Source organism: Mustelus asterias, chromosome 18 (genome assembly GCF_964213995.1).
Source record: "Mustelus asterias chromosome 18, sMusAst1.hap1.1, whole genome shotgun sequence".
NCBI lineage: Eukaryota > Metazoa > Chordata > Chondrichthyes > Carcharhiniformes > Triakidae > Mustelus > Mustelus asterias.
This window is the reverse complement of record NC_135818.1, coordinates 49,838,140-49,864,571: the sequence shown is the minus strand read 5'-3', so window position 1 is coordinate 49,864,571 and position 26,432 is coordinate 49,838,140. Positions and strand designations below refer to the sequence as shown.

At 44.0% G+C, this 26,432-nt stretch overlaps 1 protein-coding gene across 2 annotated transcripts in view; it reads right to left on the bottom strand.

The window, feature by feature from the left end:
• Positions 1–21,345: 21,345 nt before the first annotated feature.
• wdhd1 (WD repeat and HMG-box DNA binding protein 1) overlaps positions 21,346–26,432 on the bottom strand; it is a 63,808-nt gene continuing 58,721 nt past the window's right edge. The window contains exons 23-26 of one of the 2 annotated variants that reach the window (XM_078233185.1): positions 25,638–25,811; positions 24,657–24,781; positions 24,217–24,352; positions 21,346–21,777 (exon numbers count right to left, since the gene is read on the bottom strand). In XM_078233185.1, coding sequence (XP_078089311.1) covers positions 21,565–21,777; positions 24,217–24,352; positions 24,657–24,781; positions 25,638–25,811 — 648 coding nt within the window. In that variant the 3' untranslated portion in view covers positions 21,346–21,564. Of the gene's footprint in view, positions 23,055–24,216; positions 24,353–24,656; positions 24,782–25,637; positions 25,812–26,432 lie in introns of both variants that reach the window. The other variant, XM_078233186.1, reaches the window with a different exon arrangement.

Sequence of the window (26,432 nt, the reverse complement as noted above, 5' to 3'; positions counted from 1 at the left end):
TTGTCACTACAGACTCGATGGGCCAAATGGCTTCCTCTGGACTGTAGGGATTCTGTTCTATGATTCTATATGTATTCCGAACAAAGTCAGCAAAATATACATTACTGTAAAAGTGTCATTCGCTGAATGTTAGCCCATCTGTAAAAGGAAACCCATGACCAAATTGCTGCAGAATTAACAAATGGATGGATAAAATGCCTCTTTATGTTCAGCATCTAGCAACGGCTGAGGAAGTGATCATAATGATACTCAACTATTTTAATCTATAAAAGCATTAATGTTTTCTCAGTTGCAATCGCAGAAGCATTTCCATTAATGCACCAAGACAAGACAATAACAAAGATAGCCAGGTGACCTGTGAAGGGGGCGAGGTGTTGGGGGGGGGGGGGGGGGGGGTGGTGGGGAGGGGGGGGGGGGTGGAGGGGGATGTGAAATGTTTAAGAAAGCTTTGACTTACTTTTGATATTTGGCAACTTCAGTGCTCTATAAAGCACACACCGTTCCAAGAATAAAACTAAAGTACCCCTCTCAAGTCTTAGTGTAGTAAATTTCATTTAGTCATCATTCTTCAGCTTCCTCTTTTCAGCCTGGTGAACAAGGTATTATGTCAACAAAGGGAATTTTAAAATGACACAACCTACCAGAATTGTTCCCTTTATTCAAGGGAGAAATGATTACGCCATTTCTTAACGTGATTTCAGAAAGACTACGTATGAAGTAACCATCCTGTGCATTACAGGAATTTCCATGCATTACCACATCAAACACCATTAGCATTACAGGGATAACCATACTGTATTTATTCTTCAGTTTGGAATCTTAACACACGAATGAAACTGAGGACAGATACTCAAGCCAACCACAATGAGTTAATCAGTTGCAACAGTTCTGCAACTTTATCCTCCTCTGTGGAGAAGCACTTGGCTCTGATTGGCATTGAAATTAGCACGTTAGAGGCAAGAATTCTACAGTTACCACTTGTCAAAACTCCAACACGCACACCAGACACCAGAGAAAAACAATGTAGATAGCTACTACATTTCTCAATTAATTTAAATAATCTGGGTAAAGACACCTTGATGGTAGAATATTTGAATCCTGAGGGTTTAATTAATGGTGTAAAAATTGAACGGAGGCTTCCCTCTTTGCAGTTTTATGCTCCCATCTACTGTTTCCAACGTTGCCAGATATGGGTATATGGCTTCATATCCTATCACCTGAGTCATTAATAAATACAGCGAATAGTTCACTTCCATGAGCTTAAACATCAGCAAAATCTTTTGTGAGGGATATAATAAATTGCCTCTGGAAGTCTATGTAAATACCATCCATAGACATGTCCCTGTTAACTACTTCAGTCACCTCTTCAAAAATGTGGAATCAGACTCCATATACCAAAACCCAGCTTTATCTCTAAATTGTTTCATCAATGCAAGGGCTTGGCTTCAGTTTCGATATCATGTATTCTGTTGTATTTCCTCGCTAGTTTTCCTGTGTTTTTTGTACCTATTGTGGAAGAAATTATGAAGAAATGTAATAAGACAATGACATCATTGGGTGCGATCTTTCCGGCCCGTTGTGCTGATCGAACTCCCAGACTTTTCCCCCTCATCAGTGAGAGGCCTCGCCAACAAGAATCACTCATAGTCCCCATCAATGGGAACCAGAAGTGATGGCCATGCCGGGGGGAAATAGAGACCATTGAAGCCCCCGGGTGGTCAGGGACAAGGCTGAGCAGTGCCCATGGGGCTGTGCCAGCCTAGCAGTGTCCGCTGTGCACCCTGGCACTGCTCACTAGGCAACCTGGCACTGACCATCAGGCACCATAACAGTGCCAGGGGCAGTGCCAAGGGAGTGGGGCCAGAGTGGGGCTGGTGCAATGACTTGGGAGGCGAGGCAAGAGGAGAGCTCCACAAGGGGGGAGAGAGCTCTGCAAGGGGGGAGGCAAAGGGGGGCTCTGCAAGAGGGTGATTATCAGCAGGTGGGGATCATTGCAGATCAAGGACATCGGCGGTGGGGGGTGGGGGGGGGGGGGAACTGACACAGGGAGCAATTGGAAGGGGGCGGGGGGGAGGTTTGGAGGGACCGGCACAAGGAGAGATTGGCAGGAGCAGTGGAGGGAGGGACCTGCACACGGAGCAATCGGCAGTGGTGGGGTTGGGAGGGACTGGCACAGGAAGTGATATCGTGCATTTCGACACAGACATCAAGTTTCTACACAGATACGGCATTTCCACAACAGGAAGTGATTGGCAGCGGGGAGGGGGCACAATGTCTGTGGAGGTATGTGGGGGGTGTGGGTGGCAGGAGATCTCTCAGTGTACTGGGAGATCATGGTGCCTGCGCCATGGTGCCCCTAAGCGCTTTGCACCAGTGTTTACCAGTGCAAGATGCACTTCAGCAACTTGGCAAGGCTCCATCCAAAGGCATCTTCACCACCTAAAAAAGATTCTAGTCCCCTCAATTTGTACATGTTTAATGTGAGAAGGAGAATGATGCTAAAACAGACAATATACATAACAAAAGCTCCTCTGATGTCATGAGCAGCCTAATTAACATAATGTGTTCACATTATTAACATAACTGTAATCCCATAGTATATAAAAAACACCATGGTAAGCAGGGAAGTGAGCTGAATAATTCTTTCAATTTATGCGCTAGCTCTAGATAAATTAACTACATGAAAGCTGCCAGTTTCTTTCAAAGAGAACAAACTAACTATTATGGGAAGGCACTTACCAAACTAAGCCTTGCCTGAGATTCCAGCCATACACTATGTTATTGATTGTTGGGGATACATTTTCCAGCCCCTTTGATGACAGGTTTTGGGAAGGGTGGAGGGTGTTGGGGGGGGACGGGGGCGGGGGGCGCGATATTGTGTAGGTTGATCAGTATGTTGTTTAGCAGCTCAGTTAATCTGGTAATTTTACTTATTTAGAATAACTTTAGTGCCAGAAGTCAATGATTGACCATGGCGTATACAGCAGATAAATACACAAAGACTGCGCTTATTTTTAGTCTTATCTCCTAATGCTCCTCAATGAATTGGATGAAATTTATAAATTGACTTGAATTGACTCCTGCTTGTTCAGGTGTGAGGCATTCTTCTACAAAGGGGACCAGGCGATTTAGGATTAGTTGTAGCTGTGACATGACAGACCTAAAGCTCAGAGGTCTGGCTCGGTCTTCGCCAGGGTTTCAGAATTAGCACTATTCCTGCTCTTGTCTCCATAGATCAGGAAACCCGCTGGTTACTAAGCAACTATTGGCCATATTGAGTAGGCATAGTACAACCACAGGTCCAAAGTGCTCGATTTGTTCACATAAAATATCAAGCCCTGCTGGGTTTTTTTTTCATTCACTTTGATACCAAGTAACAGCTTGCTCATGGTAAAGGGTTTTGTAAAATAATCTTGGGTATTGTACCCTGCTGGGAAGATGACTCTTTGGCTGTTCAAGAGAAGCTGATGAATGGCTTGATCTGCAGTGACCTTGTACTCTGGTGTGCTTTAGTGAAGTAATTTCCTAAATACGCTGATAGTTTTCAATTCTGTCTTCCCGTTGTGCGATATACCTTTAGACTCAATCGGTTTCTGCTATTTCATTTGCCTCTCATTTGATATAGCATTTATAGGCTGTTCTCCAGCTTCCGGAGTGTCATCTTCAAACAGATCTGCCTGAAAACAGTTGATATGGACTTTGCAAATGTCTTTGCCATTGTCTGATAGGCTCTGGTAGTTTGGCCAGCAACCTCGGGGAATGCTACTTCCGAAGCAGATTTTCATCTTTCGACAAACCTGTTACAAATTTTCTGGATGAGGGACATCACCAATTGTAGTATCCAGCACCACTTAGAATCAGTCCCAGCTTGTTTCTTGAAATTAAAATGCCAACAAAGGGATACTGAATAATGAACAACTCATGCGCGATTTTGATTTGTCTTAAGATGGTGTTTGGAGTTTGGAATAGGATCTAGGGCAGTTTTGCCTCATTGGTAAGCCATACAGGGGCCATAGAGGGAATGTTCACATTATGGTCCCTGTTAGGGCTTTGTTTAGCCTGCAAATCGTTCCACAATGCTACATCCAACCTTTTGCCTGGAATGGATGTAGAGGAGAGCTACTATACATCCCACCCACCCAACCTGAGTGACAATTGAGCAGGCCATGGGATTCTTGAAGTTGTAGATGTCAGATAATGCCCTTCAAAGTGCCTCAGCAAGGATCTTGTATATCGTGGTGGTCTGTAACTGAGTGTTATACGAGGGTGAGGCATTGAACAATGAAAATAAAGTGCAATGCCTCCACAGACAAGGAGGAAACTGATGCCCAGGTGATTCGTTATCAAAGACCTTAGGGGCCACATGAAAGATATAATGAGGCAGGCGCCAGGGAGGCTCTTGACCCTTCCAATCCAATAAAGGTTGAACCTCCTGTTGCACTGTTAATATTACATATCATTACTTTGTGCCCATTGACACCTTATTCTTCAGCATGGGAAAAGTGACAACTATACATGTGATGGTCCCATCTAAACAACCCTTGGGGTGACCCAGAGTACTCCTAAAGTTCCAGATGACTGCAATTAATAGAGGAAGATGTCGGCAGAATACTGTACCCCTTTATTGCTTACAATAAAAGCCACAAGCAGTAACTCATTAATAATGTGCAACTAATGGCTTTTCTTAATTTTCTTGCACGTGGTGCTCCCCTGGCACTGCCAGCTGTAGTGGAGGCAGGCTGGTTACTTTGCTGCCCCATGACTTGGGATGACCTTAGCAGCTGCTTTCTGGCCGTCTGAAGCCTGGAGGGCACCATCATGAGCGGCTACTGTCCAGGGGCAGGATTCTGTCTGTCGTTGCAGCTACTTGAGATGTTGGCATCATTGGCAGAGGAGCTGGGGAGCCTTTGGCACTGAATCAAGCCCTCCGATTCAGAAGACAGCCACTCCTCCTCACTCACAAGTCACACTTATTTGTCCTTGCTGACCTGAGAACTCTAAGGACCTGAAGGCGAAACCTGGCACCTCGTCATCCTCTTGTCCAGCCATTGATGCACAAGGCCTTTGGACCCAGCAATGGTGTGCAGGTCTGCCCATAGCTCTGGCACCCACAGAGCAGTTGGATGGTTATGTTTCTCCATGAGGGTCGCCAATCCCTAAATGGAGGAAGCCATCTGTACAGATTCAGAGCAGCAGAGGCAGCAGCATTCATGACTGGATGGACTCTGAAATATCCCTCAGATCTTCACATACCTTATGCTGTATGTGCATCTGCTGCCTTGCAAACAAAGAACAAAGAACAAAGAACAGTACAGCACAGGAAACAGGCCCTTCGGCCCTCCAAGCCTGTGCCGCTCATTGGTCCAACTAGACCATTCGTTTGTATCCCTCCATTCCCAGACTGCTCATGTGACTATCCAGGTAAGTCTTAAACAATGCCAGCGTGTCTGCCTCCACCACCCTTCTTGGCAGCGCATTCCAGGCCCCCACCACTCTCTGTGTAAAAAACATCCCTCTGATACCTGATTTATACCTCGCCCCTCTCACCTTGAGCCCGTGACCCCTCGTGATCGTCACCTCCGACCTGGGAAAAAGCTTCCCAGTGTTCACCCTATCTATACCCCTCATAATTTTGTACACCTCTATTAGGTCTCCCCTCATTCTCCGTCTTTCCAGGGAGAACAAGCCCAGTTTACCCAATCTCTCCTCATAGCTAAGACCCTCCATACCAGGCAACATCCTGGTAAACCTTCTCTGCGCTCTCTCTAAAGCCTCCACGTCCTTCTGGTAGTGCGGCGACCAGAACTGGACGCAGTACTCCAAATGTGGCCTAACCAGCGTTCTATACAGACTCCAGCTTTTATACTCTATACCCAGTCCTATAAAGGCAAGCATACCATATGCAAGGCAAGCATACAACTCCAGAATCAGGTCATTGCCCTGGGGCCCAGCATGGACCTGGCTTCCTACAGTCCTCTGACGGTCAGATGCCTCGAGTGTCACAGCTGCCCAGGGGGTTTGTGATGTTCTCAACAGGTTGTGACCCCAAATCTAAGCACAGAAAGACATCTGAGAAAGTGAGAGTGTCTGTGCTGGAGGAGGCTGCAGTTGTGCCTATGCACCATCCAAGGTCCCCAGCTCTCCAGAGGATGGCAGCTGTTCCCCCACCCCCCGGCCCCACCCTAGCAGCCAGACAAGACAGCTCTCTGTTCTTCTTGGGCTGGCCTACATAAGAGAAGCGATAGACCGGAGCTGGATGAAAGGGTGAGGTGTGAGAAGGATGCAGGGATGCTTCAAGGTGATTTGGACAAACTGGGTGAGTGGACAAATGCATGTCCGATGCAGTATATTGTGGATAAATGTGAGGTTATCCACTTTGGTAGCCAAAACAAGAAGACAGATTATTATCTGAAACACTATAAATTGAGAGGGGAATGCGCAATGAAACCTGGGTGTCCTCGTTCACCAGTCGCAGAAGGTAAGCAGGCTGGTGCAACTGGCAGTGAAGAAGGCAAATGGTATATTGGCCTTCATAGCAAGAGGATTCAAGTACAGGAGCAGGGATGTCTTGCTGGAATTATACAGGGCTTTGGTGAGGCCACACCTGGAATATTTTGTGCAGTTTTGGTCTCCTTTTCTGAGGAAGGGTGTTCGTGGTATAGAGGGAGTGCAGAGGAGTATTACCAAACTGACTCCTGGAATGGTGAGGCTGATTTATGAGGGGACGTTGAGTCAATTAGGATAATATTCACTTGAGTTTAGAATAATGAGGGGGGATCTCATAGAAACCTATAAAACTCTAACAGGACCAGAGGGTAAATGCAGGAAGGATGTTCCTGATGGTGGGCAGAACCAGGGGTCATCGTCAGGATACGGGGTAAACCATTTAGGACTGAGATGGGAGAAATTTCTTCATCCAAAGAATGGTGAAGCCTGGGAAATTCATCACAGAAAGCAGTTGAGGCCAAAACATTGTAAGTTTTCAAGAAGGAGTTAGATATAGCTCTTGGGGCGAAGGAGATCAAAGGATATGGGGGGGAAAGCAGAATCAAGTTATTGAGTTAGATGATCAGCCAAGATCATAATGAATGGTGGAGCAGGCTCGAAGGGCTGACTGGCCTATTTCTGCTCCTATTTTTTATGTTTTGCTCTTCCAATCATGTAGTGGTTAGCACTACTGTCTCACAGCGCCAGAGACCCGGGTTCGATTCCTGGCTTGGGTCACTGTCTGTGTGGAGTCTGCACATTCTCCCCGTTGTCTGCGTGGGTTTTCTCCAGGTGCTCCGGTTTCCTCCCACAGTCCGAAAGACAAAGAACAAAGAACAAAGAACAACACAGCACAGGAACAGGCCCTTCGGCCCTCCAAGCCCGCGCCGCTCCCCGGTCCAGGATTGAATCCTGAATCCAGGATCCCCGCCCAATTTTCCAGCCTATCTACATACTAATATCCTATCCCCGAGCTGTCCCTCACAGCTATGATGCTTTGTTCATCACAACCTATTAACTCACCCCTACCCCCCCCCATTCCAGACCATGTGATCTCCAGGGAGAGGCGAAAACCCAGAGTGAAAACCCCAGGGCCAATATGGGGAAAAAAAAATCTGGGAAATTCCTTTCCGACCCCGAGGCGATCGAAACGAGTCCAGGAGATCACACTGGCCCTGATCGGAAAATGCTTCCCAACCCTATTCATTTCCACTTCCACGAACACCATCTGAATTCCCTGCCCCGAGACAGGTTCCCAACTATCCGCAGTCTCGCTCTGTACTGGCACCAGCAAGATGATCATAGAATGAAGCCTTGAAACGAGAAACCAGGAACAATTAGCCCGCGCCGCTCCCTGGTCCAAACTAGACCACTCTTTTGTATCCCTCCATTCCCACTCCGTTCATATAGCTGTCTAGATAAGTCTTAAACGTTCCCAGTGTGTCCGCCTCCACCACCTTGGCCGGCAACACATTCCAGGCCCCCACGACCCTCTGTGTAAAATATGTCCTTCTGATATCTGTGTTAAACCTCCCCCCCTTCACCTTGAACCTATGACCCCTCGTGAACGTCACCACCGACCCGGGGAAAAGCTTCCCACCGTTCACCCTCTCTATGCCTTTCATAATTTTATACACCTCTATTAAGTCTCCCCTCATCCTCCGTCTTTCCAAGGAGAACAACCCCAGTTTCCCCAATCTCTCCTCATAACCAAGCCCCTCCATACCAGGCAACATCCTGGTAAACCTCCTCTGTACTCTCTCCAAAGCCTCCACGTCCTTCTGGTAGTGTGGCGACCAGAACTGGACGCAGTATTCCAAATGCGGCCGAACCAACGTTCTATACATCTGCAACATCAGACCCCAACTTTTATACTCTATGCCCCGTCCTATAAAGGCAAGCATGCCATATGCCTTCTTCACCACCTTCTCCACCTGTGACGTCACCTTCAAAGATCTGTGGACTTGCACACCCAGGTCCCTCTGCGTCTCTACACCCTTTATGGTTCTTCCATTTATCGTGTAGCTCCTCCCTACATTATTCCCACCAAAATGCATCACTTCGCATTTATCAGGATTGAACTCCATCTGCCATTTCTTTGCCCAAATTTCCAGCCTATCTATATCCTTCTGTAGCCTCTGACAATGTTCCTCACTATCTGCAAGTCCTGCCAGTTTTGTGTCGTCCGCAAACTTACTGATCACCCCAGTTACTCCTTCTTCCAGATCATTTATATAAATCACAAAAAGCAGAGGTCCCAATACAGAGCCCTGCGGTACACCACTAGTCACAGGCCTCCAGCCGGAAAAAGACCCTTCCACTACCACCCTCTGTCTTCTATGACCAAGCCAGTTCTCCACCCATCTAGCCACCTCCCCCTTTATCCCATGAGATCCAACCTTTTTCACTAGCCTACCATGAGGGACTTTGTCAAACGCTTTACTAAAGTCCATATAGACAACATCCACGGCCCTTCCTTCGTCAACCATTTTGGTCACTTCTTCAAAAAACACCACCAGGTTAGTGAGGCATGACCTCCCTCTCACAAAACCATGCTGACTATCGTTAATGAGTTTATTCCTTTCTAAATGCGCATACATCCTATCTCTAAGAATCTTCTCCAACAACTTCCCCACCACGGATGTCAAGCTCACCGGCCTATAATTACCCGGGTTATCCTTCCTACCCTTCTTAAATAACGGGACCACATTGGCTATCCTCCAATCCTCTGGGACCTCACCTGCGTCCAGTGACGAGACAAAGATTTGCGTCAGAGGCCCAACGATTTCACCTCTCGTCTCCCTGAGCAGCCTTGGATAGATTCCATCAGGCCCTGGGGATTTGTCAGTCTTTATATTCTCTAACAAACCTAACACTTCCTCCTTTGTAATGGAGGTTTTCTCCAACGGTTCAACACTCCCCTCAGAGACACTCCCAGTCAACACATCCCTCTCCTTTGTGAGTACCGACGCAAAGTATTCATTTAGGATCTCCCCTACCTCTTTGGGCTCCAAGCATCAGTCCCCACTATTGTCCCTGAGAGGTCCGATTTTTTCCCTAACAACCCTTTTGTTCCTAACGTATGAATAAAATGCCTTGGGATTCTCCTTAATCCTGTCTGCCAAGAACATTTCGTGACCCCTTTTTGCTCTTCTAATTCCCCGTTTGAGTACTTTCCTACTTTCTTTGTACTCCTCCAGAGCTCCCTCCGTTTTTAGCTGCTTGGACCTAACATACGCCTCTCTTTTCTTTTTGACCAGTCCCTCAATTTCCCTGGTTATCCTCGGTTCTCTAATCCTACCCTTCCTATCCTTCTTTTTTACAGGCACATGCTTGTCCTGTAGCCCTAACAGCCGTTCCTTAAAAGACTGCCACATACCAGATGTGGATTTACCCTCAAACAGCCTCTCCCAATCAAGAGCTGCCAATTTCTGCCTGATCCCACTAAAGTTAGCCTTCCCCCAATCCAACACCTTACCCTTGGGACACCACACATCCTTTTCCATCACTATCCTAAAGCTAACAGAATTGTGGTCACTATTTGCCACATGTTCCTCAACCAAAACTTTGAAGACCTGACCGGGCTCATTCCCCAGTACCAGGTCCAGTATAGCCCCCTCTCTAGTCGGGCTGTCTACATATTGTTCCAACGAACCCTCCTGTACACATTTTACAAATTCCTCCCATCCAGAGTCCCTGCCCTCAGCGATTTCCAGTCTATACCAGGGAAATTGAAGTCTCCCACTACAACAACCCTATTTTTCCTGCACCTATCCAGTATCTCCTGACATATCCATTCTTCCACTTCCCTTGGGCTGTTGGGGGGCCTGTAGTACACCCCCAACATAGTGACTGCGCCTTTCCTGTTTCTAAGCTCCACCCAGAGTGACTCGTTACACGACCCCTCTGAATTGTCCTCCCTCTGCACCGCTGTAATATGCTCTCCAACTAATACCGCTACTCCCCCAGCTCTTTTGGCCCCTCCTCTGTCTCGCCTAAAACACTTGTACCCCGGAATATTCAGCTGCCAGTCATGTCCCTCTTTCAACCAAGTCTCTGTCACCGCAACCACATCCAAATTCCTCGTGCGCATTAAGGCCCCAAGTTCGTCTGTCTTACCTGCTACGCTCCTTGCATTGAAGTATAAGCACTCCAGACCTCCAGGCTCAGTGAGGTCGTCCTCCCCCAGAGTGCTCTTCTTCTTTGCCAGCCTTGTCCCAGCCCCAAGCTCGTCCCCAGCCTCCACTCTTATAGACCTAATAGTTTGATCCCCACCCCCCTGCCATACTAGTTTAAACCCCCCCGAACTGCACTAGCAAAGCTCCCAGCCAGGATATTTGTGCCCTTCCAACTTAGTTGTGACCCCTCCCTCTTGTACAGGTGCCATCCTCTCCTGAAAACTTCCCATTGATCTATGAAAATGAAGCCCTCCTTCCTGGACCAGTCCTTTAGCCAGGCATTCATTTGTACCAACTCCCTATTCTTAGTCTCACTGGCACGAGGCATTGGGAGTAGCCCAGAGATGGCCACCCTAGTGACCCTACTTTTTAACCTATTTCCCAACTCCCTGAATTGCTCTCTTAGGACCCCCCTACTCTTCCTATCTACGTCATTTCCACCAATGTGTATAATGACATCCGTTTCTTTATCTTCCCCTTTTAATATGCCTCCTATCCGCTCGGAGACATCCGTGACCCCAGCACCAGGTAGGCAGACTACCATCCTGGAGTCCTGTTTGCCCCCACAGAGTCGCCTGTCCGTGCCTCTGACGTGCTGGTTAGGTGCATTGGCTATGCTAATTCTCCCTCAGTGTACCCGAACAGTATGGCGATCAGGGGATTTTCACAATAACTTCATTGCAGTGTTAATGTAAGCCTACTTGTGACAATAATAAATGAACTTTAAAACTTTACTTCCAATTTCAACTCGTGTGCAAATCCATATGTGTACAGTAGAGACAAGAGCATCATTTTTTCTTTTCGACAAACGCTTTTGTATGCCCAGCCATGTGGTCACTCTTGTGACCACATCTCTGTCTTACCATCTGCAATAAAGTGGTCACAATACAGCCTTGCCAGTGCTAAAGTCTCCTCTTCCAGGGGTATCAGGATGGCAAGAAAGGGCATCCCATTGCTGGTCTGGGTGCTCTCCTTTGTCCTACGAGCTCTCTTTTCCTGTTGGAATAAAAATGGGCACTTAGTTGCCTGACAATGACAGGCACAACATCTAAGAAGGTGGCAGTCTAGCTGCTCATGATGGGGACACTCGAGTGCCTCCTGCATGTGCCCCATCTGTAGTGACCTTGCCACAGTCAACAGTGACAGATGAGTGCCCATTGCCCGCTATGCAGCCATTACCATTAGAGAAGATATTGCTGCCTAACCGACTGCCACCAATTCAGTGTGGCTTTCCCTCTCCACCAATCTCTCATCTTGCTACTTGTAAGGCCCTAAGGGAAGTGAAGTGTGGCTTATTCACCTTGGTAGAATAAATAAACCCATTCACACATTGTAGAACCTGGCTACAGCATCTCAATGACTCCACAGCTACTGCCTGCCTTTGCAATCTCCATCCAGACTTCCTTAGTCAGGAAGGGCAATCTCCCTCCTCCCATCCTTGAGGAAGAGGACATTCTGCCTTTCCCAAGTAACATGGAGGAGAACATGCAAGAAGTCATCCTTCCCCAGGCCTTCCATAAGCCTGATTTTATCAGTGGCAGGGCTGCTTAATAGCTACTCAGAGCTCAATGGGTCCATAGAGCAGCAGCTATATGCAGGGTGCTGGCAGCCCTTAAATCAAAATCATGAGAAATTCAGGGAATAGTGGATAGGGAGAAACTGCTCCAACTGGTTGAAGGATCGAGAACTGGAGGACACTGGTTTAAGTTAATTGACAAAAGAAGCAACGGTGAGATGAGAAAAAACTTTAGGCACCAAGAGGTTAGGATCTGGAATGCACTACCTGTGAATGTGTTGGAGGCAGGTTCAATTGAGGCATTGAAATGAGATGTGGATCATTACATGAAGGGAGAAGATTTGCAGGGCTACAGGAAGAAGGCAGCAGGGTGGTAATGGTGTATTGCTCTTGCAGAGAGCATTTTTATATTTTTTCATAGGCTGCAGTTGCAGGTGTGGGTGAGCTGCCATTATGAAACGCTGCATTCCAGGTGGTGCAGCTACATCCACAGTGTTGTTAATAAGGGATTTTGACCCAGCGCCAGTAAAGGAACAGCGATATAGTTCCAAGTCAGGATGGTATGTGGCTTGGAGGGTAACTTGCAGGTGGTGGCGTTCCTTTATGTCTGCTGTCCTTGTCCTTCTAGCTGGTTGAGGCTGTGCGTTTAGGTGCTGTCAAAGATGATACGCATGGCTGCTACTGTGTGTTGGCTGTGGAGAAAACGTTTAAGGCGGCGAATGGGGCGCCAATCAAGCAGGCTGCTTTGTACTGAATGGTGTCAAGCTTCGAGTGTTGTTGGAGCTGCACACATCCAGGTAAGTGGCACAAACATGATGGGTGAATGGCCTCCTTTCGTGCTGTAACCATTCCATGATTGTATCCTATAAATATGGAGCCACCTCCAGCAGCATCACCCGACGCAGCAGTCTCCCATTCCAGAATGCATCTTTTGTTGGCAATTCAGCAGCACGAGTTGTTATTGAGAGAATAAAGTTACACCGTATCAATCAAAATCTTTCTGTATCACAGAAATTATTTCCTGCTTGGCTGTCCATGAGAATTCTTTCATGTGCTTGGCTGCTTAGACAGCTCGATACTATCACTGCAGCTCCACACTGGGAATGCCTATTAAAATGATGCTATGATCCACTACACAAAGAGAGTGATAAAATCCGTCAGTGAGATTTTCTTCAAGATCTGTGGTGAGCACTATTGCTTAACGGTGGACCACAAAATCCAGCCTACTGGAATAACTGATACCTGAGAAAGACGCACAGAGCATGATAAAAATAAAGTGGAGAACAAAATTAGAATGAAAGGGTGAACAAACATATACTTCCCAGAACCAACAACAAAGTCCCAGCTTTTAGGTTTTACAGACGTCTCTTTAAAATAAATAAATGCATAAGAATTTGCAAAGAATATTCCCAAATAGTAACTCACAATGTCTTTAAATAGGAAGAAATAAGGTCAGGAAATAGAAGTCATCAAACAACATATAGTACAGAAATTGGAAGTTACTTTGATTTCACTATATCTCAATAAAACAAAATGCATTCTCATATAAAGTAGAGCAGTTGAGTGCAAGTTATTTTTAAGTAGATTAAACTTTCCACCAGTAATACAAGATGGAGGCCAAATTGGGCCATTGGCCACAAAAGGAAAAAAGAAACTGGGGCCCAAGCTGCAGCTGCACACTTTCAATGGAAAACGTACAGGGAACCATCTTGGTAAAAGGGATGGCGAGTGCCAGCAACATGCAGAGCAACACATTGATAATGCAAATCAGTGTGTAATCCCAGTTTGATCCTATTTCCATTTTTGAACTCTATACTCCAGAGTACAATGTTAAATGGAAATAAGGACTCCCTTAATTCTATTTAAAGGGATCTTAAACTATATGTAGGTCAATTGCTGGATTATCTTTTCTGGCTGCTGTTGAATTGTTTGCATTTTTGCAGTTTTTTTTGTACTTGGTTAAAGTTTGAATGGCCCAAAAGCAATGACCCTGAACTACCCTTTCAGCCATTTAAATCATGTGCTTCTACAACATAGGTGGGCTGGTCAGGATTCCTCTGGGAACTGAATATGACCGGGAGAATAAAAACAGCTCACGTAGGACAAGCCAAGCCACTAAAAGAGGGAGGAAGGGAATAAAGGCATTTCCACATCACTTTCCAAGGATAAATTCTCTGACCTCAACTTTAGCGAGAAGCAATGCAAGAAATGTCTTGGCTTTGCAAAAGAAGTTGTGACTGAAATCTATAAACTGCAGCAGCCACAACAGTAGTCTCAAAGTATGGCAGGGACAGCATAGCCCAAGGCTGTAATAGGTATTTGTGCGTGCAAGCTGGGATTTGTCGGTGCAAGGCTTGCATGGTGCTGAGAGTGCAATTGCAAGGCAAAACACATGAATTGAGAGGTTGAGTAGTGATAAGATTGTTAGGTTGGTAATGGTGGGTTTTGTAAGTGGACGAGGAGGGGATTCTCTGGCCTCCCCGCAGCATGTTTCTCATGGTGGGAGGTGGTGCGCAGTTCTGGTCCCACCATTGTCAATGGGATTTCCCATTGACTACACCCCCATACCACCGGGAAACCCATGGCAGCGGTGCGCCATCGTCAGGAACAGAAGATCCCGCCAATGTGAACAGCTGGAGAATTCTGGCCAAGGTAGAATATGACATTTGAAGTTAGAACTCATACAAGATTGTTTTTCAACCTCCTTCCTAATACCGCTTGCAGCTACAGTCCTGACAGTAAGTGCTACGATGTGGAGATGCCGGCGTTGGACTGGGGTAAACACAGTAAGAAGTTTAACAACACCAGGTTAAAGTCCAACAGGTTTATTTGGTAGCAAAAGCCACACAAGCTTTCGGAGCTGCAAGCCCCTTCTTCAGGTGAGTGGGAGCGCTACCACCAGTTCTGCACAGCCTCCTATATCTGGAGAGCCTCTGGTTGTCAAACAACTCCCACTGTAGACACTGGGTGCCTCTTCTACTCTCCACATCTTCATCGACATCTCAGGTGCATTGTGAGAAAACTTCGGTGCACACACTCCCATTTTCACTCATTCCTCAAAATATTACTTTTCAAAGGGATCCCACAATTACTTACAGCTACAATGCATCTCCACTTTTAACTGCAGTCTGCCTTTTGGTACCACTAACATCAGACCACTCACAGATAAGACCATAAGACAGGAGCAGAAATAGGCTACTTGTCCGATTGAGTCTGCTCTGCCAATCATGGTTGATTTTTTCTCGTCCCCATTTTCCTGCCTTTTCCCGATAACCCCTGATCCCCTAATTAATCAAGAACCTATCTATCTCGGTCTTAAAGACACTCAGTGACCTGGCCTCCATAGCCTTCTGCGGCAAAGAGTTCCACAGATTCACCACTCTCTGACTGAAGAAATTCCTCCTCATCTATGTTTTAAAGGATCTTCCCTTTAGCCTGAGGTTGTGCCCTCTAGTTCTCGTTTTTCCTACTAGTGGAAACATCCTCTCCACGTCCACTCTATCCAGGCCTCACAGTATCCTGTAAGTTTCAATAAGATCCCCCCCTCATCCTTCTAAACTCCAACGAGTACAGAAACCAGAGTCCTCAACCGTTCCTCCTATGACAAGCTCTTCATCCCAGGGATCATTCTTGTGAACCTCCTCTGGACCCTTTCCAAGGCCAGCACAACCTTCCTTAGATATGGGGTCCAAAACTGCTCACAATACTCCAAATGGGGTCTGACCGGAGCTTTATACAGCTTCAGAAGTACATCCCTGCTCTTGTATTCTAGCCCTCTCGACATGAATGCTAACATTGCATTTGCCTTCCTAACTGCTGACTGAGCCTGCACATTAACCTTAAGAGAATCTTGAACAATGACTCCCAAGACCTTTGTGTTTCTAATTTCCTAAGCATTTTCCCATATAGAAAATAGTCTATGCCTCCACTCCTCCTTCCAAAGTGCATAACCTCTCACTTTTCCATTGTATTCCATCTGCCACTTCTTTGCCCACTCCTAACCTGTCCAAGTCCGTCTGCAGCCCCCCTGCTTCCTCAATACTACCTGTCCCTCTACATATCTTTGTATCATCTGCAAATTTAGCAACAGTGCCTTCAGTTCCTTCCTCCAAATCGTTAATATTGTAAAATGTTGCGGTTCCAGCACTGACCCTTGAGGCACACCACTAGTCACCGGTTGCCATTCTGAGAAAGACCTCTTTATCCCCACTCTCTGCCTTCTGCTAGTCAACCAATCCTCTATCCATGCTAGGATCTTAGCCTTAACACCATGGACACTTATTTAAGTCTCCTATGTGGCACCTTGTCAAAGACCTTCTGGAAATCTAAATAAATCATGTCCACTAGCTCTCCTTTATCTAACTTCCTTGTTACCTCCTCAAAGAACTCTAACAGATTTGTCAGACATGACCTCCCCTTGACAAAGCCATGCTGGCTCAGTCCTACTTTATCATGCACTTCCATGTATGCAGCCAATGAACAGTGCGGATTGCAGCCAATATGAATTCATTGTTTCCCAGTGTGGCAAGGAGGGTGGCAAGGGCACAGAATGTACTCTGGGTGGGGGACTTCAATGTCCATCACCAAGAGTGGCTTGGTAACACAAAGATGGCCGAGTCCTAAAAGACATAGCTGCTAGACTGGGTCTGCAGATGGTGAAGGAACCAAGGTTCATGACCATATTGGTAGGAATGACCACTGCACAGTCCCTGTGGAGACAAATCCCATCACATTGAGGATACCCTCCATCGTGTTGTGTTACACGATCACCGTGCTAAATGGGATAGAATAATAAACAGAGGTAGCAACTCAAAACTGGGAAACTATGAGGTGCTGTGGGCCATCAGAATTGTACTCAACCACATGTAACTTCATGAGCGGCATATCGCCTGCCCACTCTAACAGTATTACCAAGCCAGGGGATCATCCCTGGTTCAATGAAGAGTGCTGGAGGGCATGCCAGAAGCACTAGGCATAACTAAAAATCAGATGTCAAACAGGTGAGGCTACAAAACAGGAGCACTTGCATGCCAAACAACATAAGCAGCAAGGTGATGGAAAGAGCTAAGTGATTCCACAACCAATGGATCAGATCTAGGCTCTGCAGTCCTTCTGCATCCAGTCATGAGTGGTAATGAACAAATAAACAACTCACTGAAAGAGAAGGTTCCACAAATATCCCCATCATCAGTGATGGGGGAGCCCAGAATATTGGTGCAAAAGATTAAGCTCAGGCATTTGCAACAATCTTCAGCCAGAACTGCTGAATGGATGATCCATCTCTGCCTCCTCTAGGGGTCCCCTGCATCACAGATGCCATTCTTTAGCCAATTCAATTCAATCCACATGATATCAGTAAATGGTTGAAGGCATTGGAAACTGCAAAGAGTGAAGAAAATGTTTTAAAATATTTTTGGGGTCTACTGCGGGCTTGTAGGGGTTGTGTTATGTGCATGTGTCACTATATAGTTGAGGATATAACAGGGGCTAGGTGTCAACGACATGCACTTGAAGTAAATATGGCCAAGTTGGATGTTTAACAAGTAAATAAGACATAGGTAGAAATTTGCATTAGGAGATGAAGAAAGTTTATTGTATTCAGTTGCTAAATTTCAAAGAGAAGTAAAAAGGGATTTGCAACTTGGAAAGGTCATAGTAAATAAGGCGAGGTTAGTAAATTTTACTTTTTATATTCTGGGAAAGGTAAATTTCAAAGAAGGGTCAAGAAAAAGCATATGGAGAGACTGAGAGCTGTTTTGCGGGGTGGCTATGTAAGACAACCTGAAGTATGCTCTGTGCTGGGTGAGATTTGTGAAAAGAAGCAAAGGCGAGGCAGCTTTTCAGCCAACCCAGAAAAGTATATATTTTTCAGAAATCAGGGTTTTGATTTTAAAGTTTCTTGAGATTTCCACAACAGAGTGGGAGAGTGAGAGAAATCCTGAGACACACTTTCTAATATCACTGGAATTTTTCATCGATTAAATATCTGCAAGGAGCTGTTAACTAAAGGGGTGCATATTTGCAAGTCTAACCAAATAGGAATCTTTTTAGGGGAACGTTCTGGAAGACAAAATTTTAAAATTGTACAAATGCAATTGTATGTGTTGAAGTATTCTTTTATTTAAAATGTTTTAATTTTATATTTAAAATCTCCAAAAGAATTACTGGAATTTGAGGCTCCTGACTTTGGGATTTGATTTGCATGGCATTTACCACCTGCCAGATCATAACAAAAGGTTCTGACAATGTTCTGGCAATAGTATTGAAGACAAGTGCTCCAGAGCTTGCTACGCCCTTAACTGCCCTGTTACAATATTGCCATCTACCTGGCAATGGGGAAAATTATACAGGTCTCTCGGTACACAAAAAGCAGGACTAATCCAACCCATCAGTCTACTCTCATTCAGTAAAGTGATGGAAGGGGTCATCAACAGTGCTATCAAGTAAGTGGCACTTGCTTAGCAATAACCTACTCACTGACACTCAGTTTGGATTCTGTCAGGGTCACTCAGCTCTTGACCTCATATCAGCCTTGATTCAAACATAGGCAAAAGAGCTCAACTCCAGAGGTGATGTGAGAGCAACTGCCTTTGACATCAAGGCAGCACTGGGCCGAGTGTGGCAGCACAAGGAATCCATGGGAATTAGGGGAAGAACTCTCTGCTGGTCTGCTAGTTGGAGTTGTACCTAGCATAAAAGGAAGATGCCCGAGTTGTTGAAGGTCAGTCATCTCAGTTTCAGGACATCACTTCAGGAGTTCCTCAGAGTAATGTCCTACACCCAGCCATCTTCAGCTGTTTCATCAATGACTTTTCTTCCATCATAAGGTTAGAAGTGGGGATGTTCGCTGATGATTGCACGACGTTCAACACCATTTGCGACTCCTCAGATACAGAAGCAGCCCATGTCCATATGCAGCAAGAGTGGACAATATCCAGGCTCGGGTTGACAAGTGATGCAACATTTACGCCACACAAGTGATAGATATTGACTATCCCCAACAAGAGAGAATCTATTCAATGGCATTATCATCACTAAATCCCCCACTATCAACATTCTGGGCATTAAAATTAACCAGAAACTGAACTGGACTAGCTAGATAAATACTGTGGCTACAAGGGCAGGTCAGAGACTCAGAATCCTGTGGCACTTCCTGACTCTCAAAGGCCTGTCCATAATTTACAATGTCATGATGTGGAGATGCCGGCGTTGGACTGGGGTAAACACAGCAAGAGTTTTAACAACACCAGGTTAAAGTCCAACAGGTTTATTTGGTAGCAAATACCATTAGCTTTCGGAGTGCTCTGAAAGCTAATGGTATTTGCTACCAAATAAACATGTTGGACTTTAACCTGGTGTTGTTAAAACTCTTACATAATTTACAAGGCATAAATCGGGAGTGTGATGGAATACTCTCCACTTGCCTGGATGAGAGCAGCTCCAACAGCATTCAAAAAGTTTTATACCATCCAGGACAAAGCAGCCCGCTTAATTGGCACTACATCCACAAACACTCACTCCCTTCACCACCAATGAATAGTAGCAGCATCTACAAGATGGACTGCAGGAACTCCTTAGGCAGCACACTCCAAATACACAATCACTACTATCTCGGACAATGGCAGCTGACACATGGGAATACTACCACCTAGAAGTTCCAATCCAAGCCACTCACTATCCTGACTTGGAAATATATCACCATTCCTTCACTTTCACTGGGTTAAAATCCTGAAACTCTCTCCCTAACAGCACTGTGGGTATCCTACACAACATGAACAGCACGGTAGCACAGTGGTTAGCACTGCTGCTTCACAGCTCCAGGGACCTGGGTTCGAATCCTGGCTTGGGTCGCTGTCTGTGTGGAGTTTGCACATTCTCCCTGTGTCTGCGTGGGTTTCCTCCGGGTGCTCCGGTTTCCTCCCACAGGCCAAAGATGTGCGGGCTAGGTTGATTGGCCATTCTAAATTGCCCCTTAGTGTCCCGGGATGCATAGGTTAGAGGGGTTAGTGGGTAAATATGCAGGGATATGTGGATAGGGCCTGGGTGGGATTGTGGTTGGTGCAGACTCGATGGGCCGAATGGCCTCTTTCTGCACTGTAGGATTCTATGATCTATGATCTAAGGTGCTTCAAGAAGGCAATTCACCACCATCGCCGCAAGGACAATTAGGGATGGGTAATAAATGCTGGTCTAGCCAGCAACACCCACATCCCATGAACAAAAGAAGTAACATTGTGTTTTAGTACTTAATTAATCAGAAATGAACAACAACAATATTTATTCTTGTGACAAAGATCTAAGTTATGTCCATCCTGTTTGAACTGAAAGTGGATAATGAACAAATTTCCTATCCCTGCCCAAAGGCAAAAGAACACTAATCGATTGATTTGGTATAACAAGTATAGTAAGACTCCTTGTATAAATGTTGTCAAAATTTAGCATTCAAATTCCAATTATTACCCCCACACGCATTTTCTTGCAACTGCTCACAGTTTTTCTCCTAAAATGTTTTTTTTTAAAGAAACAAAAATAGGATGTTGCTGATAAAAATGTTAAGAGGTTCATGTTAAGAGGTATTCCATAATGCCAGAAACGTGATGGTCTAGTTTTGTTGCAATACTAAGTGATGATTGGTGTGATGAAGCTATGGAAATATGTGCCCTTTGTGCTCAATGATATCCAAAAACCCTGTATAAAAGTTGCATTCACTCAACATCTCACTGTAACTGCATTGTCAAAGCTCAGATTTTTATCTCAAATTTTTTAACCTGCATATAGGGCACCAACTATTCTGACTGAAACGTCAAGGAAGCTGTGTGTACACAGCTTAAATGTTTCAACATACCATGTAATTTAGTATGTTGAGATATAATCATGTTTTTGATTCTTCCAGCTCACTCATTTCATCCAGAGTATCATATTCATATTAACTACTTTGTCACATTTAATTAAATCTAAATTGCTTTTACCTTTACAGGAAATGAAGTATCAATTTTGCATGCTGGAGAAAACCATGAGGCAAAAGGAAAATGATCGAGAAACTAAAAGGTAGTTCATGACCAAACTGAAGCTTCGCCATTTTTCCTTTTCAATCTGACGTGTGTTGCATTTTAACACACTGCACCACTCCACAAAACCCATTTTAAATCTACGAGAAACACAAATACTCAAAATAAATCAAGTTTAATTCCTGTCGCACATAAAAATTCAAGTATAGAAAAAAGAAAACTTGCGCTGTACAAAATCCAACATCTTGGAGTAAGTAATACATTAAAATGCAATTGCAAAAACATGGAGGCCTAAGAAGATTTTGAGTTGCATTTCTTTGCATGAAGTTAGAAATATTAATATGTTCAAACCATGTTGAAGTGATATGCAACAACGTTAGTCCTTTTTGAAGGCAAAGGTAGCCAACTTGCAAGTTGTGGATACATGCTCTTGTTTCTGTTTTTTGGCCAGGCTCTCAGGTTCTTCAGAATTTTCCTTTTTGTTTTCTGTACCATTTTCACACAGCTCCTCCACACGCTTGCGTTTTTGAACATCTTCTGCATTGGGGATATTGTTGATGCTTCCACTTTTAGCTCTCTCCGTCCAGGCCTAAAAAATAAAATAGCCATAAGAATAATGTAAAGCTACTCTGCTGGGGTGGGTCATACCACTGGGCCATCATTCAACTTTATACTGGAGCACACTCAGAAGTCATTAAAAGGTGAACAACTTCCTTTGAAATGTAACCTCATGCATGTAACCAATTGAAGCGAACATGCCTTGGGGTTAACACTCTACTTATTCCTTCCTGAGTTATACTAGAAATAGAACACAATATTCACTGATCTCTCTAAAAGGCAGAAAAGAATATGCCGAGAGATGAAACATTGCAAGCTCGACTACAAATTGCTTATGACCAGAAAAAGAAATGTACGCAAAACTGAGTATGGTAGCTTAGTGTTCATGGTTCTGAACAAACACACCAAAACTCATGGCTTTAAATCTCACTGTGCCAGGTTGCAAAAAGGTTCACAAAAAGAAATCTGCTAATTAATGGTTTAGCACCACAAAGTGGTATATTCTATATCTGCACACTGGACCAGATAGAAAGATTAGGAATAAATGCATGGCTAGAACAACGGCATAGCATGTAGTGATTTAGATTTCTGGGATACTGGGACTAGGCCAGCGAAAGCTCCATAGATAGGACAGACCTGAATGTGGAAAGAGTAAATCAGATGTGGGTGAAAATTTAAATTAGTTGGGAGGTGTGTGGGGGTGGCAGGGGGGGCAGCCACACCAAGTTAAAAAGTATGAAGGACTAGCAGGAAAAAAATATGGGGAAAGTGGAAACTATTGTTTAGATAAAGTGTTCTGTATTCAAATTCATATAGCAAAAGAATTAAAACAAGTTGGCCTCGTCAGTGACGCCTACACCCCATGCATGAATAAAAAAATTATTAAAAGTACTTTGTATGATATTAAATCAGTGCATAATCTTCAAAGGCATTGGTGAGGCCGAATTTGGAGTATTGTGTACAGTTTTGGTCACCTAGTTACAGGAAGGATGTAAATAAGATTGAAAGAGTGCAGAGAAGGTTCACAAGGATGTTGCCGGGACTTGAGAAGCTGAGTTACAGAGAGAGATTGAATAGGTCTACCCGTGTTTGCGTGGGTTTCCTCTGGGTGCTCCGGTTTCCTCTCAGTCCAAAAGACATGCTGGTTAGGTGCATTGGCCATGCTAAATTCTCCCTCAGTGTACCCGATCAGGCACTGGAGTGTGGCGACTAGAGGATTTTCACAGTAGCTTCATTGCAGTGTTGATGTAAGCCTACTTGTGACACTAATAAATTTAAAGAGAAACTTCTAAAGAGCTGCCCGAGCACCTGCAATTTAAAACGTAAAATTTAAAATCAACAGTTCCTCCATGCTGTTTCTTCACGGAAACATTTTGAGTCAGGCTGTGCTACTCAAAGGAAACCTCTTTGGGTTTGAGCTTAATTTTAGAATTTTTACCTCGTTTGAAACTCCTAGGCTCTTCATAAATTGCTTTTCTCCCCCAACCCAGATAACTGATTTCCAATCATTGAAAATAAAGCAGTTGCACTGAAATTGACATTACTCCATTTTCAGAAGAGAAAAATAAAATCAAAGATGAAACGACCAGTTGGCTGGTCAATCCAAATCTTTTACTCATCTTCCAAATGTAACTCCTACTCTGCAGTTTTGAGACTTTGCCTCAAAATTCATTTCAAGTTCAAAGCACAAAGCACTGCTGCAAAAAGCCCTTGTGTGATTTTTCACTCTCCAGTGTTTTTTCTCCAATTACATGAACCCAAACAGATGTGTTTCTGCATCCGCCAATCCTGTTTAAATGACATGTCATCAGCTCACAAAGAAACAAAATCAATACTACTAAATTTACATAGGTATGATTCCTCAGGAACATCCACTTCAAATCTATTGTTACATTTCGTCTTGTAGTCTGTGAGCAGTGCAATCAAAATCAAGTAGTACTGCTGCCAACACGGTTTCCAATCTGATTGCTGCTAGATTTCCAGTGTTGACGAAAACAAATACCAACACGGCGCATGCACACCTATACAGAACTATAGTATCAATTTAATCTATTCCGATCTATAGGTTTAGCCCTTGAATGTGGCTTGTTAGGCATTAATTTTACTACACAGATTTTACCTAGACTCAAATATCTATTCACTGTATTGAAACGGGCATTTGTAAAATATTCATGAGCTCATTTACACCATGTCCAACCAGTGCAATGCAGCAATCAAGATTAACTGGATAGTGAACTTTATAGCTAAAACAACAGACTATGGTGAAGGAATGACCATGAATTATTTACCCAAGAAAATCCATTTTCTTTGAAGTGAAGGGAAATAAATTGTACTAACTAATAATCCTTAATTATTTGGAGTTATCAAACATTTTCAAACCATTAAAACAACACAAAAACTGGTGGATGGAAAATAATAAATACTAAAAATGCCAAAAACTAAATTTCAGGTTGGAATTTGATTTTCATACCTTTCTCTCCTCAGACGACAGAATGCGGAATCTGTTCATGCCTTCCTTAATTATTTCTTCTTCCGTTAAATCTGAACTTTCAGCAACAATAGCTTCTCGGCTTTCTTCTAACCAGAGTTGGAAACCTGTCTTCGGCCTTTTTACAAAGAAAACATGCTGTCACTGTATTTTAAGAAACTCTAGTCTCAAGCCACTAAGTTATTGAGAATTACAATGCAGCACTGATCTTGGAAACAATAATATAAACTTCAAAGCAGAATCTGTGTGGCAACTACCCGGCAAGAGTGAACCTTGAAAAGACAATTTTCCAACAAACAAATCATTATTTTTTTCATATAGAAAGTTTGCTATGGTTTTTGACACAAGTTGTTAGGATTTCTTGGCAGCATAAACGTTGTCTAAAGTGCACATCCTTTGTATTTAATGTTAAAAACACTCACTTGTTGTTGTCTGTATTTTTGCTGTCAGGGATGAGTGATTGTATAGGCCTAGCCTCAATTGCTTTTTCTCCCACTGTTTTGCTGCTGGATTTAGGGATGGTTGACTGGAACAGTGTAGCCTGAGTCTTTGAAAAAAAGGAAACAAGTTGCCAAACTAGATAGAGTCCTGAAGTTGGCAAAAAATGATGATTAATTTGTCATACAGATCATCGGTTTTGAATTAACTGCAGATATGTGCAGGACTGTCTCAATCTGTACACAAATTAATTACAGAAATCATGAAATCTAATGCAATTATCACCACATGGGGGATTTAAAAGGTCAAGTTTTTATTTTTACATCTTGCTGTACAGTGCTAGAGCTGCAAACACTTCAAAACACTTTTTTAAAACTAGCTTGCAACTACATTGCTTTGAGAGTAGATAATTACAAAGTCATCCTTCAGTGTTCGGAAAAAATAATTTGGTCATACCTATATCAGAAAGGTCGCACACAGTCACAACTTGTTTATCTTAAATAAAAGCTTCCTCAGTTTTTGCATGTATGTATTAAGAATTCCCACTTAATATTTGATCGATAGATGTTTGCTAATACCTGGTATAAATAACATTTTTCACATTTGAAGAGAGGTCGCGAGTATAAGGACGCTATTCAGCGACCTAGACAAGACTGTCAGATTCAGTAATGCCATCATGCAAAGTGTGCACACATCATCCTCCAAAGAGATGCTCAATAGTGATGGAGGTTTGGTAGGTGCTGGCAACTCCTAAAGCAGTCAGATGGAACAATAGTAGGAGCATGTCAACGGCTATTTTGGCTGACAGCAACCAATATAGCACAGAGCAGAGGTTAACCTGGGACTCTCTGGCTCAGCCTCGCACCGGACGTTGCATTTAACCGAGGCAACAATCCTGCATTCTTTAAAAAAAAAACCATGCAATTCCCAATTCTATTAAAACAAATTCTGAAACAAGTTAGTACCTGTTTGGCCTTTGGTTTTGAGGCCAGAGGTTTGAGGACCAGTGATTTCTCATTACTTGCAGAGTGGCTGTTGTTATTTGACGATCTCTTACCAATTTTCGTCATGCTATCTAGAATATTGGTGTTACGAGCTTGACCTCCAGCCAATGCAGGGGATATTCCACCAGATGCTACCTGAGAAGGGGGAAATATCAAAGATTTGGGTTAAGTAAATAAAATTAGAAGTAAAAGGAGTTAAAAATAAATGCTACATTAATGTTTGCAAAAGTAGAATACTCCGGATGGTGGAAATTTGAACTAAAAGCAGAAAATGCTGGTAATGCTTGGCAGCTTTTGTGGAGAGAGAAACAGAGTAAATGTTTGTGGTCTGTGACCTTTCATTGGAACTGAGGAAAGGACACAGACCTGAAACATTAACTCTGTTTCTCTCTCCATGGATGGTGCCAGACCTGGTTTTATTAATGTTTGGCTAGTGTAAATGAAAGCATAATGCAAATTTTGCATGATGTGGTAATACCCAAGATCCCAGTATTAGACCACACAATTAAAAAAATTGTTCTTGTTGACTGTGCATTACTATTAGAATCACTTTTGCAGAACACTATATTAAAAACACTGACTCCCAAAAAAATTCTAAGGGCCAAGTCTGCGTAAAAACTGGAGTAACTCCTGCTGTTTTTTAAGTTGCATTTTCAAAATGAATCTCCCACACTTTGAGCGCTGCAGAGTGCCTCAGGGAAATTCACGCTGAAAATCTGGTGGCGGGGCCTATTCCCGCTGGAGAGGCCAGCAGCA